Consider the following 19624-nt stretch of genomic DNA (forward strand, 5'->3'; position numbering starts at 1 on the left):
AAAACTCTTAGACTTCCGAATTTGGAGTATGATACTTCCACAGAATTAACAGGGTTTAACATGCAATCAAGAATGTAGTACTTTTTGTAGTCTTTCCATTTGCATGATACATTTTGATAATGTTGTTTCAGTGGTGAAGTTACTCGGCTGAGAGTCATACTGACGACTTGTACTAAGTCAGATTCTAGGTTAAGCACGAGACATCTGTACTTCTATAGCCATTTGAAAACCAAAAAATATACTCCATAACTCAACAATTAAGACATTTTGTGCTCCACGATCACACAAAAATTAGCTATTAATACTGACTTTAATTCTCAGTATTATCACATTTTATCACATTGAATTGAATGAGATTATTGTGTAGAAACAATCCAAACTGAACTGCATTTAATTTTTGAATCGGATCACTTTTTGTTTTAAAATCGATCAAAACCAAACTACAGATACCCTTGCAACCTAGATCAAACATTTTATACGAGTATCACAATAGATCTCTACTCTTAAACTGAAGTAAAATGGAGCGAACCGACAAATGTTTGATACATGCTGTTTCGGTTCGGTGAAAAGAGTGTATGGTAGAATGAAATGAGATAACGTTCATTTTTTAAAAATAAACTATTTTATTCTATTTTAATATGTGTGATGTCAACCGAATGATAAAAATTATATAGTAAAATATAATCTGAAATGCCATAGCTAAGAAAAACCTATATACGACTTCAACTTTATCTGAAGTTATTTTTTGTCAATGATTAAAAAGTTAAGTGAGTCGATCTCAAAGATTCATTATGATCATGATAGACTTTGATTAAAAAGTTAAGTGAGTCGATCTGAAAGATTCATTATGATCATGATAGACTTTAAAACTCGTAATGTAGTGACAAAGTACTTACGTTATTACTCACCAACAAGTTTTTACGTTAATAGTAAGAGTTGAATATGTTACCGTGTATAAATAAATCAACTTATTACCAACTGAATCGAGATATGGAAGTGAGGAACATGTTTGTAAGAAAAAACACAATAGTTGAATTGAGATGAGCTAAGTAGAGTTGGAAAACAAAAAGCACTTAAATTTCAATTTCAACCATTTCATTTTCATTTCATTTGTTTCTCTAAAATCATTCACGATGGAGGAAAAACGTCCTCCATCTACCGTCGACACACCGGCGCCAGAACCAACACCATCTCGCCGCCGTGCCGGAGGAAACAAACGAAAATCCGGTTCCCTCAACGCCTCCAATTCCGCTTCAACCTCTTCCAAACGCATTACTCGCGAGAAAGCTTCACCTCTTCACCATCCTCCTCCGCATAACGGTCCCTTAACTAGGGCTCGTCAAATCCCTAACAATTCCTCCGCCGCCGCGAATTCTTCGACCGCTGGTGGTTCTGCTTCTGCTCCCGCCGCGGTGAAACATGCTCCACAGACGCAGGCGTTGGTTGTGGCGGCGGAGCAGCTTAAGAAGAAGGAGAGTGAGTGGGAGAGTATGGAAGCTGAAATTGAAGCGGAATTCAAAGCTATTAGATCTCGTGATGCGAATGCTCATGTTGTTCCTACTCATTGTGGTTAGGATCTGATCTTCATATCTCAGAACCCTAATTTGATTGCGTTTTGTTTTTGGACTTAAATTCAGTTTTTTTTTTTTTTCCTTTCTTGTTGATGTGAATGAATAGTTTATGTGATTGTTGTTAGCTCTGGGTTCTAGTGATTAAGCTGAATTTCTGTATATGATGGATTCTGTGGTTTTTGCAATTTGCTTTTCTTTCCAATTATACAATTGTTCAAAATTTATAGTGTGTTTGGTTTCGCGCGAATTTCATGTCCCATTGTCGGATTTGCCGTGTTTTGATGAGCCAGAAATCCTAGCTTCTGTTGGACGCGATGTAACCACTGAAAAGGATTAAACTAGGTTACACCAAGTATATTTACTTGTTTGAAAACTTTAGGTTGTATATTAATTTACAATTAGGTAGTATTAGAAAAAGAGAAGGGTCGATGCCGGGAATTGTATGCAGTTTTTCTGAATTCTAGAATGTATTAGACCTGGCTGACCTAATTTTACTTTGCAACATAATTGATGACAATGCGACTTCATGCTTTATGACTTTATTTCCTTGTGAATTCGCTTTCTTTGTTTTTGCCACCTTAGTAATAGAACTCACACGATTATTGTTCTTGTATTTGTGTTTAGTATTTTAAACTTTCTTAAGTCCATAAAAGAAGAAACATTACAATACTTATCATCTTTACTACTAGGAGCAGAGTGTGCTGAGGATGATTGTTATGTCTTATCATATAGTTTTACGTGTCATGCTTATGTTGTCCAACAATATGTTAGTAATATACTGTTATGCAAATCCTTGGTGACCCAAATGTCCCTTTGTACCCCCCCCCCCCCCCCCCCCCCCCCCCCCCTAAACCTTAAAAAGGTTAAAATGATGATTATATTTGCCGGTGGTTGGTTTTTTATTTTTTGATATTTAACTGTAGTAAGTATAGATTAAGTTTTGAAGTGGAGGTCAAAAGCTTCATTCTTGAATGATTCAATTTTATCTTTGGAAATGAATTTCAGGTTGGTTTTCGTGGTCGGATATACATTCAATTGAGAAACGTATGATGCCTTCTTTCTTTAATGGAATATCTGAAAATCGGACTCCTGATAAATACATGGAGATACGGAATTGGATAATGAAGAAGTTTCATTCAAATCCAAACATACAAATTGAGTTGAAAGATTTATCAGAGCTTGATATCGGGGATTCGGATGCTAGGCAAGAGATAATGGAGTTTCTTGACTATTGGGGTTTAATTAACTTCCACCCGTTCCCTTCAACGGATTCTGCTGTGGCAAGCACCGGCGATGATGGGGAAGCAGAAAAGAATTCCTTGCTTGAAAAACTATATCACTTCGAAACTCTTCAATCATGCCCGCCTGCTGTTCAGAAGACTGGCCTAATAACTCCTGCTATGACCTCTGGCTTGTTTCCAGAGCCAGCGATTGCTGAAGAGTTGGTGAAACAAGAGGGCCCAGCAGTTGAGATGCTTGAGTACCATTGCAACTCTTGTTCTGGTGATTGTTCTCGCAAACGTTACCACTGCCAGAAGCAGGTTGTTATCTGAACTGAATAAGTCATTGAAGTGCATAACTAGTGATGTGTTAAAGACTTGATATAACCTTAAATATGCTTATTTAACTTCTATGTTCTCAGGCAGCGCCGCCGAGCTGGAAAGCCGCTATTATAAAATTAATTTTTTAATAATTAATACTATAAAATATATTAAATAAGTTGCGTTAAAATATTCTTTTTATGGAATTTATATTATATATGTATTTAAATAATTTGATATTTTGTTTATTAGAACATGTTAAGAGTATTTTTAATTCAGTTAAATTTGAATTTTGTTTTTTACGATTTGTTTAGGTGGGCAACTCACATCTGTCCAATTAATTGGCCCCTGTGAAGCCCCGATACTCCAAAAATGGTGAACAATCGTGTCCGAAGCGTGTCCGACCCCGATACGCATATCGGAGAAGTATCGGGCAATTAATATTTATTTTTATGAAAAAAAATGACCGATACGTGTGGATACGACTAATTTATACTCCGACACTGACACTTCTGTCTTACATATTTCCTTTTAAAAAAAGAATAATAGAAGAATAAGAAATACAGATACATAAAGATGGGCATGCTATCAAAAAAGATTGTCTCTTCTAACCCCAAAAATAGAGTTTCTCGTCACCACCGAGCTATAGCTATTCCCTCTTCTAACCATTACCACCAATTGCCTCAATCTCAACATCTGCATCACTGATTGCCTCCATCAACACCTCCGGTGTGTTCTGCTCTCTTTCTCTTCTCTCTAATGCTATGTTTCTTCTGTTCTTCTCCCCTTAATATCTTGTTCTCTTCTTCTGTTCTTCTCCCCTTAATATCTCGTTCTCTTCTTCTGTTCTTCTCTCTAATTGGGAAAAAATTGTTTGTTTTCAATCTCAATTAGTGTTAACTGTTAATTATTAAGTAGTCAACATTAGACAATGATGTTCTTTTTTGATAGTACTAATGATGTTCTCTTTGGATGGTACTGATCATGTTTAGCTATATTCTAATTTGTGTGGAAAAAATATGTAATTGTCACTTGTTTTGATCATTTTCATTTATGTGAATGTTTGTTTATTATCATTTTAAGTTATGTTTATACATTGTGCACTTATACTGTTAATTTTAAAATTTAATTTTTTAATAACGTATCGAGGCCATATCGTATCGGGAATTTTGAAAAATTTCCCGTATCAGCATCATATTGTATCCATATCGTGTCAGGTATGGGGACTTCATAGATTGCCCCATTATGGATTTTAACACTATCACTAGCAGAAAAACGTATAGGAAAAAAAGTTGGCCCATTATGGTTAAAAATAGGCCCATTGTTCAAATCCAGACCGTAAAATTGAGATGTACACTTTCTAGACTGTATACTACTCAAATGCCATGTCATCCCTTGTATACTACTCAAATGCCACGCCATCCCAAACTGTTCTTAGAAAAGTTGTTAACCATAGTTATTAGAATTGCAAAATTTGATACGCTTTGGTAAGCCAATAATTCTTATCATGTGATGAATCACAAATGGCGGAAAAGCATGCGGAACAGACGTGAATCTTTTTATGATTCAATGATTCATTATTTTATTTATTGCTTTTCTTTCATGTATTCTTGTCGATGAAATTGACAAGGAAAATAAGCTAAAAAGGAACTCAAGGGATGCACCTTGATAATTCAGTTGGTATGTTTGCATTCTTTTGAAACCAAGACTGTGCACAATCCCTTGCTCCATGCACCTTATTTGCTTTCTCCACAGGTCCACTTTTTTCTTCTAAAATCAAGGTCTCACATACTTGCTGAATTTTATGACTGTATTGATTATTGTGTTTTTAGTGGAATTCCCTCCATCAAGGAAGTAAATTATTAGCTTGTTTGGATTCTAGGAATCTTATTCAGTAACTTCTATTCATGATATCCCCCAAAAGAACATTGTGTTAATTGCATTTGTGGCTTTATGGTACAATATCTGTTTAGAATCATATCTGAATTAAATAGACGACCTTTCAAAAAATATATATTTTGTGTTAACCAAAAAGGATTATTTCTTGAGAATTGAAAAGCTGAAGTTAATTTTTGAATGCTTTTCAAATATTAGTGAACCATAAAGATTGCATTCATCTAGACCGCTCAAGTGTTTCAATTAACGACGAACTGGTGAACTATATGTCTGTTTGTTGAATTATCATTGATATATTGTTGGAATGTTGGAAATTCATGGCAATTCAATTTGTTTCTGTACTTCATGGTGTATATTTTATCAATTCTGTTATGCATCTGGCAGGCAGATTTTGATCTATGTACGGACTGCTTCAATAATAGAAAATTTGGCACCGGCATGTCTCCATTGGATTTTATACTCATGGAACCAGCTGAAGCCGCAGGGGTTAGTAGTGGGAAGTGGACTGATCAGGAGACACTTCTGCTCCTTGAAGCATTAGAACTCTATAAAGAAAATTGGACTGAAATTGCAGAACATGTTGGAACAAAATCAAAAGCTCAGTGCATATTACATTTTGTTCAAATGCCAATTGAGGATGCCTTTGTTGACTGTGATGATGATGTTGATGCTGGTTCCAAAGAAACTGCAGATCCAGCTGCAACAAACAACAATTTGCCTATGGATGAAGATAAAGCTAAAGATGCTTCAGAAGTTATTGAGAATGACATTAGTGATAGCATCAAAGGCCATGATGAAACTTCTCAGGCTGAAGATGTCAAAGTGAAAGATAATCAAGAGGAGACTCCAAAGTTACAAGATGGTAGTGATGAGAAAACTAGTGAGGGAACTCCTAAATTAGAAGATGATAATAAAGTAAAATTGGGCGAGGAAGTAGGTGATGACTGTGTTTTAAATGCTCTTAAGGAAGCATTTGCAGCTGTTGGTTATTCTCCTGAACCTGAAGGCCCATCTTCATTTGCTGAAGTGGGTAATCCTGTCATGGCATTGGTAAGTTAAAGGGTTAGGTGAAGAACAGTAGCATATTTTTGGGGTATGGCTACAGTTATGTAATCCGAATTATATATTGGAAGACTTCTTTCTTCAGAACAATAATTTTGAATTAAATATTGTAGTCTTGCTGATGTAATGTCTTGTTGCTATTCTGCAGGCAGCTTTCCTTGCACAGTTAGTAGGTTCTGATCTGGCTGTTGCTTCAGCTCATAACTACATAAAATCCTTGTCTGGAAATGCTCCTAGCACTGAGATTGCTTCAAGGTGTTGCTTTGTTCTAGAAGATCCACCAGATGATAAGAAGGACACAGCTACTTCTGAGAGGTACGTGATTTATACGAAGAGTTTGCATTTCTGGTTGTCCAGTAACTAGTCCAATTGTTGACTTATTTGGACTTACAATGCTGTGTCTAAATGGATCGTAGGGATTCTAAAAGTGAGGGAGATCAGACTGACAAAAATGTACAACAGGATGCAGCGATGTTAAATGATAAAGATTTAGAAAAAGATCACCAGAAAACGAAGATTGCAAGTGATGCTTCAGAAGACAAGATACATCAGGCTTCTACAGATGGTGGAATCTCAGAAAAACCAATTTCTTCAGAGGGGGAAGCAATGAATAATCATGAGAGTGGGCTTGACAACTGTAATGATCCCAGCATTTCAAAGGCACCCAATGATCAAGCTCAGGGTACTCTGCATAATTCAAGTGGTTCAACAACCAAAGCTGAAATTCCACCTAGTTCTGAGGAGGTTCAAGAGAGAACTTCAAATGAAGAACCTGGCCATCCTATAGAGGAACAAAAAGAAGGAAGTGTGTCTGATTCTCATCCATCTGAAAAGAATGAAATTCAACAATCAATTAAATCCAATTTACCAGTGGAGCTACCCAAGCCAGCAGAGACACCAAAGTCTGATGACATGGTGTCTGATTCTATGCCCTCAGATACGAACAAGCCTCAAAAACAGCTATCTACAAATGCAGTCTCTGAGTCTCAAAAAACTACAGACTCTGCAATGGATGTTGATGTAGTTTCTAATTCCTTGCCATCAAAGATTGACTCCCAGCCACTAACATCTTCCCAAGATAATGAGACACACAAGGATGTAGATATGATGCCATCTTCACATCCAATTAAATCGAGTGTGGGTGCTGAAAATGGTGCAATTGCAGGTCTCTCTCTCTCTCTCTCTCTCTCTCTCTCTCATACACACTTACATACACAAAAAAGGAGTGATGTTGTTATTCATGGCATTCATTAAGGAATATACTAGAAGAATGTCTAACTCGGTATTGAGGAGTCTGGCATAATACAATTCTAGTCCACAAAAATGAATAAAACCTTTGTTGCAGGGGCAGTTGAAGATTGTGCAGGAAATGGTATGGAAGTGAAAAATGACGGTTCAAAGACTAAACAGGATAGCAGCTTTGAGAAAGTGAAACGTGCAGCTGTTTCTACATTAGCAGCAGCAGCAGTGAAGGCAAAAGTTCTAGCAAATCAAGAAGAAGATCAAATCCGAGAACTTACTTCAGCGTTGATAGAAAAGCAGGTAATCTTGTGGCCTGGTAAAGCTCTCACTGCATTGTATTTATATGTTACGTTACTTTGACTTTCTTTGTAAATTCCATCAACTTGCAGTTGCATAAGTTGGAAACAAAGTTGGCTTTCTTCAATGATATGGAACATTTGGTGATGAGAGTAAAGGAGCTTTTAGATCGGTCGCGGCATAAGCTTTACCATGAACGTGCTATGATAATTTCATCCCGCCTTGGTGTACCGGCTTCCTCATCCAGAGGTGTACCACCATCCATACCAACCAATAGAATTCCTATGAATTTTGCAAACTCACTCCAAAGACCGCAATTCAACATGAATCCTCAAGGGCCACTTATTTCTAGACCTGGGAGCACTGCAGCTACTACCCTTCCAAACCCATTAATGTCTGCAACTGCAGCAGGAAGTTCAGTTCGGCCATCCAGCCAGGAAAACCTTTCTTCTGTTGGGACAGAATAATATAAAGTAGATATGGAAAAAGTTCATGCCTTCTTATTTATGGATCACCTGCCATCGTTTTGACAATGTGAGTACGTATTTTCATTTTTGTGTAGCTTTCATTGATAGAAATTCTGATAATATATTTCTTATTGTAGCAGATATTGTTTGAATTAAAGTAGTCAGGCTAAAATAAAATAAATAAGCAAAATAACAAGGACATGCCAAGGAAGAAAACTAAATATACTGCATACATGCTGAGAATGTTTAGCAAGTTCATGGATGAAAACATTACATATTTCAACTTGAGTATACATGACTGTGACTATTTTGCATGATGGAAGTCACTGATTTGTGATTTGACTTTATTTTCAACTGGTTTTGGCTTTTTATAACTGCTCTGCTCCTTTTCCTTTTGGGCCCCGACATTGCCTTCAACTCCCCATTCTTACATAAAAATTAAAAATCACTTTTTTAATCAAGTATGATGTGTGAGAACTGAAATTAGTGGATGGACACTAATAGAGTACCTTCTCTTTTGTATGGAAACGGTACTTATCCGTGGCTAATAGGAGAATTTCATGGGTTACAATAAAATGGACGCCTCTTCCATCTTTATTTTATATCTTCGAAAAATTAATTGGTTTCCCTTTACAATACTGATCATTATTTTAAATTTACTCCCCTAAGGCTTTGTTTGGTTGTTTTTAATTTCTTACCTACACAACAGTTGGTGTTTCGATAACGAAATGTGATAAAGACAGAGGACCTGCTTGAAACTTGTTCAATATTTAACTTTAAAACGAGAGACCTGTCTAAGTACAGAAAAAATATTTTTTATTTTAGCTCAAGTTTAAATGCTTGTTATATGTACTGTTTAACTTGCATTATTAACCTATTATCATTGTTTGATCCAGTCAATTCTTTCAAAGGTCAAGTGCTGGTTAGGACTAACTTCAATTGACAAGTAATGGGAATCGTGACCAGTTAGTGCACTGGAAGCTAATCTTTTCCCGAGCAGCCGGAGATGAGAGGATGGAATTCTATTGATATATATATTTAAGATTGTAGTAGAGCGATTGGTTTTCTTAAATTTTTGAGGTTATTTATCTTGAAACCAGTAAATAGTTGTGCAAAATGTACACCTGCAGTCCATTTATATGCTCATCAAACCCCAATCCCCATCCCTGCTGGACTTTTCAGCGATCTTTAACAGATAGATCTGTTTGTTGATGTCTGTCATGTCATATTTAGGAGGCCCTGCTTCCAATTTCGTTCTTGATTGCTATATGAAGGATGGAGATTAAATCTATTATTTTTTTGCTTTAAGCATGTATTTTTGCCGATTTGTGTACACCAAAATCAACTCCAGCAGACCACATATTATGAAATTCACATACTTAAGCTAGTTTCTATTTACTTTTCGAAGATGGCATGGCCTGTGTAGACTCTTTTTTTTAATAGCACAATGTTGAGACTAATATACATTTTTTCCCATAGTACGATGTCACTATAGTCGTGGTTACAAAGCATGATCTTTGCACCTACTTGCCTAACTTTCATTTCAAATTTTATCTCTATTTTATGTGGGTCTTGAGTTATTTTCAATACATTCCACAATACTCAATATTGTAGAATTCAATGCGTGAATATAAACTTCATTGATAGTTTGACATCTTGTCGTGAAGCATGATAAAGCACAATAAACAGAAAAATTGATTATATTATTGGAGGAATGAGGAAGATTTGGATTCATCATAGGACTTTTTCTTTTAAAAATCCTAAAATTGACAAGATGCCATGTTGCTACCAGACTCGATCCGAGATGTGCTTCCTAAGAGCATCATGTCGACCAATTTCACCATAGCTTACTCTAAATCATAATAGTCAATTGATTATAATTGAAAGAATGAGGAAGGTTGATTGCAATGATTGTATGATGCACTTTATATAGTGTTCTTAAGGTAAATCAACATGACTAACTAGCAACTTTCGTAAAAAATAAACTAACTAGCAACTAATTTGTAACTACCTTAATTGTAAATCTTTGTACCCAACTCTATTTGCAATTAATATATGATGCACACTTTTTTTTTATTAATAAATTTAATCATCAAATACACTTATATTTACTACGTATAGCTTTCATGCTGATATTTACTTCATCCAAACGTTCTATTTGAAATATTTATGTTCCAAATTGTTTTACATTTTAAAATATCAAAATAACATTTGATAACTTTTAGTAATAATACCGTCATTTCATTATACAGTCTTACCTAATCGCTCTTCTCTTTTATTTATTATATAACAAACACTATCTTCAACCATTCTAATTAAACTAAATATTTTAATCTTAACACAATATTTTATTATAAAAATAACTAAATGTTGTAATCTTCTCTCATAAAAAAAAAGTTGCCAAAAAATTGAATCTTATGGTGCGTTTGATTTGTAAAATATGGATATGACAAAATAATTTCGGTTGTACCGTGTTTGATTTGTAAAATTGTTTTATGAACATGACAAATTGGAGGCAATAGGCAAGAGAGACTAAAAAATTTATTCATCATTAAACCACATCAACACTTTTTGTCTAAAATACCATAATAGTCTTTTGTCCATCAAACATTCTATACAACCAAAAGTTATTTAATACAATAAAAAAATGTCATATGTTGTGTTATTATGTCCAGTATGTAATGTTTAAGATATCAAACACACCCTTATTTCTTTCAAAGTATATCATCATATTACTAAATTGAAATTAACCAAAAAAATAACAAGATGATCTCAATTATAGAACACTAAGAAAAGAAGCAATCAATGCAATATTTTGTACCTACGTGGCATCTATCTATGATGGTACATTTCAACAAATACCAAAGTCGTTGCGATTCCCTCCAATTCTTGAAATATTTTAACCTTTCTTTTCCTCACCTAAAATAATATAAAAATATTTTAGTTGACCAACCAAACTAACACGTGCACCGCTCGTGAACCGTTTTCATCACACTAATAACACCCTTCTCTTCTATATACCACTCTTGTTTTTTCGTTAAAACTCTCTTTCATTCATATTCAAAAAAATCATAGAAAACATTCACATATTGTTAGTTGCTACATAGCGTGCAAAAGGGTCCATTGTAAATGCAAAAAGATAGCATCAAGAATTAGAACATAGCTTTTCTTTACAATCATTCTATTAATTCTATCTCAAAAAGGAAATAAGAATTTATGAATGTGACACATAGTTAAAGAAAAATTCAAATGGAGGAATGCAACAACAATAGAGGAGGAGAACTTCAACTTCAATCTTTATCATCAAGATCAATTCCACAACAACATTCACCTTCATTTCGAAGAAGAGAAAGCAAAGGTAGTAGTAATGCATCGTTTTCTTGGATTGGAAGCAACCGATTAGTATTGTGGCTGGTTTTGGTTACCCTTTGGGCTTATCTTGGTTTTTTTGTTCAATCTAAGTGGGATCATTATGAGAAAGAACAAGAACTAAAAGGGTTTGATTTTCATCTTAAAAATCATCAAGATTCGGTTGTCAAAAAAAGTTCTTTATTTGTTGATAATGAAAAAGTTGGTGTGAATAATCTCCTGGATATTGTATTGGCCAAGAAAAGGAGGAGTAGAAGATCATTGAGAAGTAAGTTACATGGTAAGCATAAAAGAAAATTGAAAGTTGATGGAAATTTTGGTAATATAGAGGAAAAGGAGTTAGAAATTCCTCTTGTTGGTCCATTTGGTTCAATGGAGGACAAAATCTTGAAATTGAGTACTAATGAGAAGGGTTGTGGAAAATGTGACAAGAAAAGTGAATTTGCACAAGTTGTTATGTCAAAGAGTTTTGTATTGATATTTCATGAGCTTTCTATGACTGGAGCACCACTTTCAATGATGGAGTTGGCAACTGAACTTTTGAGTTGTGGAGCAAATGTTTCAGCTGTTGTTCTTAGCAGGAAAGGTGGTTTGATGCAAGAGCTTGTTAGGAGACAAATTAAGGTGATTGATGATAAAGTGGATCATAGCTTCAAAACTTCAATGAACGCTCATCTTGTCATTGCTGGATCAGCTGTTTGTGCTTCATGGATTGGTATGAACAAATTTGTAAAATTTCCTTGTTTGTTTTTTTGTGATTTTTTTATTGTTTGAATGTTTTTTTAGAAGTAGTTATGTTTATAGTCAAATGTTTTAATGTTTCGATGATTATGATTGGTTGACTGTGTAAAAAAATATTACACCGAAATTGAATATGAATTATAGATCCTATAATGTTATACGATATCCGTGTAATCTCAAAACATTAAAAAATGACATTCATATAATGATAAACTCTTCTTCTAATCATTCCTACCATTCAGAGTTGATAAAATAAGTGGTTAAGATTATAAAAATGGTCATGAGTAAGCTTACAAACAGTATGAAAAGCCATGAGTGTGTAAATAAGTACTTTTCTACAAAAGTTCTTATTAGAACAACATTTTCTTGTACTTTACAGAACAGTACATTGAATACTCTCCTGCTGCTGCAAATCATGTTGTTTGGTGGATTATGGAAAACAGAAGAGAGTACTTTGATCGTTCAAAAGACGTTTTGAACAAAGTGAGGATGTTGATTTTTCTTTCCGAATTGCAATCTAAGAAATGGCAAAAGTGGTGTGATGAAGAAAGCATAAAGCTTAGATTGCAGCCTGCACATGTTCCATTGTCTGTTAATGATAAACTTGCTTTCTCAGCCGGACTTCATTCCTCGAGTGATGCCGAGAAAATCGATGAAAAGAGGAAGTTATTGCGTGCATCAGTCCGTAGAGAATTAGGTTTGAATGATAATGATATGCTTGTGATATCTCTAAGTAGCATCAATCCTGGAAAGGGTCAGTTATTGTTTCTTGAATCAGCAAAGTCAGTATTAGAAAATGAATCATTTCAAGATGATAACAAAATGCAAAATTCATCAAAAGTTGAAGATATTTATACTTTGGCTAGAAGACATCATCTTAGAAAGTTGTTGCCAATGATGAAGGATAGCAATAGCAATATCTCAAGCAATACTATAAGCAGGTAACATGAATCTAACAATAACATACATGGTTGTTTGCTCATTAAATACTCGAATTAGTCTTTGAAATTATAGAACTATATCTCAATCTAGTCCGTCACATTTCAAAATGATCCCTGAAATTGCAAATTTTTAATCAAATTCGTCCCTCCCTCGGTTTGTATTTGTAGGGTTAGAATGACATTAAGTTGATCATTTTGCAATCAAATAGTGTCAGAGATGAATAATAAATTCGGACCGAGGGATTAATATTTTGCAATTCCAATGATCATTTTGGAATATTGATAATGTGAGAGATTAGATTGATACAATCATACAATTTCAAAGACCATCTTCGTTATTCACTCGTTTTTTTTGTATTGAAAATTTAATTATTGCACTATTGAGGTGTGTATACTTTTTATGTTCACAGTAACAGAAAGGGAGAGGTGAAACAGTCTCTGAAAATTTTGATTGGTTCAGTTGGATCTAAGAGTAACAAGGTGGAATATGTTAAAAGTATTGTAAGTTTCTTGTCACAACATTCAAATTTGTCAAAGTCTGTTTTGTGGACTCCAGCCACAACACATGTTGCCTCACTTTACTCAGCTGCTGATGTTTATGTCATTAACTCTCAGGTAAATTGGACTGTTTATAAACTATCTTAAATATTTAGCTTCTTCATATGAATTACTAATTTGCAAAATGGTGAACAGGGATTGGGAGAAACCTTTGGACGTGTGACAATAGAAGCAATGGCATTTGGTCTTCCGGTTCTAGGAACAGATGGTGGGGGAACAAAGGAAATTGTGGAGCATAATGTGAGTGGTCTTCTTCATCCTATTAGACGTAAAGGGAATCATGTCCTTGCTCAAAATCTTGAGTTTTTACTTGAAAACCGATTGGCAAGAGAACAAATGGGAATGTATGGAAGAAAGAAGGTGCAAAGGATGTATTTGAAGGAGCACATGTATAGTAAATTTGTAGAGGTTCTTGTTAGGTGCATGAGAATCAAATAAATAATTGATTCTCACTTGTAAATTTGTAATTACTCTTTTTGCTCAAAAGGGAAAATATATTTTTGATATGAATGGAAATGGAACTTGAGAACACTAGCATTTAAATCTCTTGATGTTGAAAATGTTTTTCCCAATTTATAAATTTTTTTTTTTCATTTGTCAAGAAATTATTGTTAGACATTAGCACGTGTGTAGCTCACATATTGGCAATGTGAGGACTTTGATAGAGGGTAGTAAGTGTTACAAAAGTCTAAGATGATTGGTTTTTAATAGAGGGGTCAGATATGTTATGAGCATTTTACTTCAGATCAAGAAATGAAGCATAAGGTGACTCAAATTATAGTGATGGAAATAGATGAGGAGGATTCACGGTTTCTGTACTATTTGTATTCCCTGCCAAGATGCCTATCATATCAGCATCAATCATTTGGGAACATAATATCGATTACTTTCATATCTGATATGAAGACTATAATACCCTTGGAATGTCGTGATTTTATTCTTGGAAAATAGGGGCTAAACTCACTTGATTGATGTTGGTACATGGCAGTGACAATGGTTCTCAAGGTACCATTAGGATTTGAACATCTCATCTCATTGTGATACATTTGAACTAGAAGAGGAGTGGTTTAATCATTGTGAAGCGTATATGCTCTTGGTTTTGAAAAATATCTCATAATACCGAAAAGGGGGAACTGAGTTGTTTCAGCTTCTAATCTAAGGTTTCCTCCACAATATAGCATCAAAAATTATATTTAAAGAAGGTAAACAAAACTTGACTTCCCTATGGAACTCTCTTAAACATTTTTTCGTCCAACAATTACATGGCAATTTATAGTTATCCTTCGTAGAAGGTTTGACGACTTTTATTTATTTTCTTCTTTTTCCACGAGAATTACAACCTTCCCTTTAACATTACTTCAACGAAATAAATATTAACTATAACACAATACAATATTACTGACTAGAGCAACTCTTGAACTGTTTTAAATAGTTTTTATTAGTGTTATGGATGGCAGAGAGCCAAAAACCCACCATACAAGCCGATGTATGGCACCGCCATATCCGAATATGGGCCGTGGCGCCACCATCTTTCACAAAATTGGCCATGGCTTAAAGCCAAAGAGCTGCCACCAATATCCGCCAAGGCCGATATTTGACAACACTGGTTTTCATAACTGAAACTCAAAGCATTACCACAACCAACATGGTTGCTCTCAAGTTTATTGAGTGATAAAAAAAATCAGTGTACAAAATAATTTTTGTATGGGAAAGAAAAATAAGCAATGAAATAACTTCAGAATGATCCCTTGCTTTTTTCTTTTTACACAATGTTGAAATAGCATACAAGGAGAACAACGGACATGATCGATTAACACAAAACAAACAAGTACCCAACAAATCGCACTAAAACAATATGTTTCTTGATCAAACACAAATGTACAATGAAACCTCATAGACAGCAACGGCTAGACATGCCAAAGTGATTTTAAAATAATATACTTTATTTGTATTGAGAAGAATCTATCTATATGCTCAGCACTCACATCCTGATGACCTTGGCTGATTGCTGTTTCCAACATCAATTGTGTCTGGCAGGTATCTTTAACAAGCACGAATTTCCACATGGAGAACAAATCACAAAGCATAACATCAATAACATTGGAGTAATTAAATTATCCCATTATCAAATAACAGAAAGATTCATAATCTATGGGTAACTATCAAACCAACATATCAATCTTTTCATTATAACATGGCAAATGGTTCATGTTTGTCTCCATCATTAAACATCAATCCTATATGCATTCGTTTCCAAGAGACATGGATATAGTGAACTAAAACACTAGTAGGACCAAAATATGCTCCCCCAGCCAATGAACACCATCTCATAATCAGATATACCTAATTTGATGCATTTTTTATGAAGTATGTTCACATATATTAAGTAAGAGATACACATGCTTAAGAACTTACAATTCTTCCTCTTCCCCGCTTTTCAGGGCATCCTTTGCTATGGTTTGGAATGCTTCCTCGACATTAATACCTTCTTTGGCAGATGTCTCAAAATATGGGATATTTCCTTTTGCTGCACACCATGCCCGAGCCTTCTTTTCTGAAACCTGTGCACAAGAACTTACGCGTGTTAATCTGTTTAGCAGTACATATTTAGGTGTTTCAGAAATGTATCTGGTGCATGCAAGCTTTTGAAAGAAATAAAAGAAACATGTTAGGTAGCAAAAGGGAGGAAAAACATACCACTCTACTGTTCCCACCATCAATGTCGATCTTGTTTCCTATAACAACAAAAGGAAAATTCTCTGGATCGGAAGGATTTGCCTGATGAAGTGATCACAAAGTTCAGAAGTTATGAAATTCTTCTACATTGCTTGAGATGACAAGTAAAATTAAAAAATTATTTAGAGAGAAGCACAAGCATACTTGAATCAGAAATTCCTCCCTCCAGTTGTTAAGGTTGTCAAATGATTTCATTGAATTAACATCGTATACAAGAACACAGCAATCAGCCCCACGATAGAAAGCAACTCCTAGGCTTTGGAATCTCTCCTGGCCAGCTGTATCCCAAATCTGCAAGATTTAGAATGCTAAAAATTAAAACAAAAGCAAAGAAAACTTTTACCATTTTAACTTATAATTATCAATAAAAACTAGAAGATAATTATGAGATGTAGAACGCACAAATATGATTTCCGCAAGAAACAAAACATGGATGTCTAATACTGAAAGAGCGTGACGGTAATATGCTAAAATTTATACCCCACCAAAGTGTACTGTCCAAAAAATTAAGCAGCCTAACAATCCTAAACCGAAAAAGGCTCTTGATTGTGCAACTAAAAAACTTAGCTATTAATCATTTGAAATATAGTTATCATTTAAATAGATTTAGTTCTCTTCCCCATTAGATTCAATCTATACATAAGAGATGCTCAATGTTAAGACTAACAAAAGCCACATTACATATATGTGCAAACTAACGGTTAGGTTGTAGTGTGTTACATTTTAAAGTCATGTGCCAAGACAATCGTCAAAATATAATAAACAATTTCTCAAAAACGACAGGAAACATCATCATTCACTTCCCAAATCCCATACACAAGCCCGTTTTCAAAAAGTGCAATACACTTAAGGATGCAGGCATTCTAACATCAAAATGAGCAATAAGTAACAAACTTAATCCAGTAAACTACTAGGCGTGTTTAATGTACACAACAGGCTGATAACACAGTATCAACAAACATATTGAACCTTCATTTAAGAGGTTGTGACCTACGAATTCTTCAATTAAATCAGTATGTAACATAATGCACAATCTAAAACATCTATGTAATCCAACAACAACAACAACCAAGCCTTTTCCAACTAAATGGGGTCGGATACATGGATCAAATTAGGCCATAAACCATCTAGTAATATCAGAAAGATAAACATTAAAGGGGGGGGGGGGGGGGGGGGGGGGTTTGATAATTTATAAATCTGGCCTAACATTTACAAGGCTTGGTCATGAAGCCATTTTCAAGCATCTCAAAATCAAATTAAGCACAAGGCAGCACCGTTCACAAACCTGTAAGGTGAAAAGCCTATCTTCAAATTGCACTTCTTTGGTTAAGAAGTCAGCTCCAATGGTTGCCTTGTACTGATTACTAAACTTCTTATTCACATATCTAAAATATATAGGTTAAGAGAAACACAAAGACTGCATATTTTTAAAGCATAACCCTATACAATACTAAAACCTTAGAAAATTGCAGTGAAAATTGAAAACAAATATAGAACCGGTGTTGTCAATTACAGATCGCAGAAAATAGCGATTTGTTCAAATTCCGCTATGCAAAAGTGTTATAGTAGCACCGGCATAGCCGCTATTTCACAATATTTTGTACTAAATAGCGTATTTTGGAACAATAGCGATTTGTTCAAATCCCGCTATGCAATAGTGCTATAGCTCCGGCATATTCACTAATTAACAACACTGTACATGATACTGACATCCTATCCGAAAATCGAAGGATACTGATTCATCAAAGACGTCTTCCCCACCCTGCAAATCATCAACAACACTACGATGTTAAGAAAAAAGAAAAAGAAAAAACAAATGGTAGATAAAACAAATAATTCAGCTCATAAATCAACTTAACATTAACATGCAACTTAACATTAACATGGTTGAAAGTATCGAAAAAATTCTATAAATTAAGTTACTTCAGATATGATTCTTGTGATCCAAACAATTATAAGAAAAATTCACCAATGCATTAAGCTACTCTAGATACTCTGTAGCACTGATACTACACAATGTCCCACATGTCTAACACAGACACAAGGGTCGGTATATGTCAGACACATAATTACATTGAATTATGTCATTTTCTCAAATTATCATAGGTGTTCACGTATCACCAGATATGATTCTTGTGATCGAAACAAGAATAAGAAATTCACCTATAAATTAAGTTACTTGTAGCTATAATTCTCGTGATCCAAACAAGAATAAGAAAAATGACAAACTACGATACAATTTTGAGCTTGCATGTCAATAATTGAGTTCAAACAAAGATCGAATTGCAACAGTAAGAATAAAAATAAGCAGAAGGAAACAAAATTGTATAAGATCTGTAGAATATGATAATTATGGTTATCGGAAAACCCTAGAATTGAAGAGTTCGAGAGACGAACCCGCTGTCACCGAGAATGATGACTTTCAAGAGCGTTCTTCTACGGGAAGGCATCGTTCAGATCGGATGAAGAGTTAACCGCTTTGGTATGTGTTTTGCGATTTGACTTCAACTGCGACTCTCTCTCGTCTCGCTTACACCGTCTTCAGCTTCTCTCTCTCTCTATCGTAAATCTTAAGGAATATTCCTACTACTACTGACAGCTGTAATCCAAATTCATTAGTCGATAATAACAACAAAATTTTTGTTATTTCAAAAAAACAACAAAAATATTGTTCTTAAAAAAATAACAAATATTTTCATTTTTAATAATTAGTAACTTAATTTCATTTTTAATGATTTAGTTATCCTTAAAAAAATAACGACTTAGTTTAACATTTCTTAGTGCTCCTTACTTAATAATATTTGCCGTTTCAAAAAATATATATTTAACATTTTTTTTTCGATTTGGTCGAGGTTTAAAAATGTTAGATTTGAATTTATTTTTTTGCCAAATAAACTAGTAGTTAGAATTCACATTTTTTAAAATGAATAAGAGTAAATGATGTGTCTGAGGTTCGAACCCTGACTCATGCATATAACAATGCATATCTCTGTCTAGAATGAATAAGACAAAATGTAGATTTGAATTTTTTAAGATTGTTTTACGAAGTGTATTGAATTTTCTCATCTAGAATGTCATAAAAATAAAAAAATTAACCAAAAGAAAATTTGGATGCATAAATATGATCTAAAAACAATAATAATAAGTAAGGAATAAAAATTGAAAAATTTAAAATAGAAAATAATTACAAATAATGTAAAATC

The 19624-nt window shown here is 34.3% G+C and overlaps 3 protein-coding genes across 4 annotated transcripts; 2 read left to right on the top strand and 1 right to left on the bottom strand.

Annotated features, from left to right (window-relative positions):
- The first annotated feature begins 1071 nt into the window (after positions 1–1071).
- LOC11441086 (SWI/SNF complex subunit SWI3D) lies at positions 1072–9474 on the top strand. 2 transcript variants are annotated; one of them, XM_013600951.3, is made up of 8 exons: positions 1072–1569; positions 2577–3112; positions 5393–6058; positions 6219–6385; positions 6487–7235; positions 7422–7612; positions 7702–8143; positions 8973–9474. In XM_013600951.3, exons 1-7 carry the CDS (start codon positions 1134–1136, stop codon positions 8074–8076), a joined length of 3120 nt encoding a protein of 1039 aa, XP_013456405.1. In that variant the 5' UTR covers positions 1072–1133; the 3' UTR covers positions 8077–8143; positions 8973–9474. The 2 variants fall into 2 exon arrangements, with proteins under 2 accessions (XP_013456405.1, XP_003606885.1); XM_003606837.4 differs by having other exon boundaries at positions 1075–1569; positions 7416–7612.
- A 1651-nt stretch (positions 9475–11125) lies between these two features.
- On the top strand, positions 11126–14214 carry LOC11410250 (uncharacterized). The gene is made up of 4 exons (XM_003606838.4): positions 11126–12160; positions 12566–13127; positions 13538–13742; positions 13821–14214. Exons 1-4 carry the CDS (start codon positions 11326–11328, stop codon positions 14121–14123), a joined length of 1905 nt encoding a protein of 634 aa, XP_003606886.1. The 5' UTR covers positions 11126–11325; the 3' UTR covers positions 14124–14214.
- Positions 14215–15403: 1189 nt separating this feature from the next.
- On the bottom strand, positions 15404–19004 carry LOC11417478 (ras-related protein Rab7). The gene is made up of 7 exons (XM_003606839.3): positions 18819–19004; positions 18157–18183; positions 17707–17806; positions 16566–16712; positions 16383–16463; positions 16101–16246; positions 15404–15726 (listed from the first exon to the last, which is right to left on the bottom strand). The coding sequence occupies exons 1-7, from the start codon at positions 18869–18871 to the stop codon at positions 15660–15662; spliced, it is 621 nt and encodes a 206-aa protein (XP_003606887.1). The 5' UTR covers positions 18872–19004; the 3' UTR covers positions 15404–15659.
- Positions 19005–19624: the final 620 nt, after the last annotated feature.

This window comes from Medicago truncatula, chromosome 4 (assembly GCF_003473485.1).
Source record: "Medicago truncatula cultivar Jemalong A17 chromosome 4, MtrunA17r5.0-ANR, whole genome shotgun sequence".
Classification (NCBI taxonomy): domain Eukaryota; kingdom Viridiplantae; phylum Streptophyta; class Magnoliopsida; order Fabales; family Fabaceae; genus Medicago; species Medicago truncatula.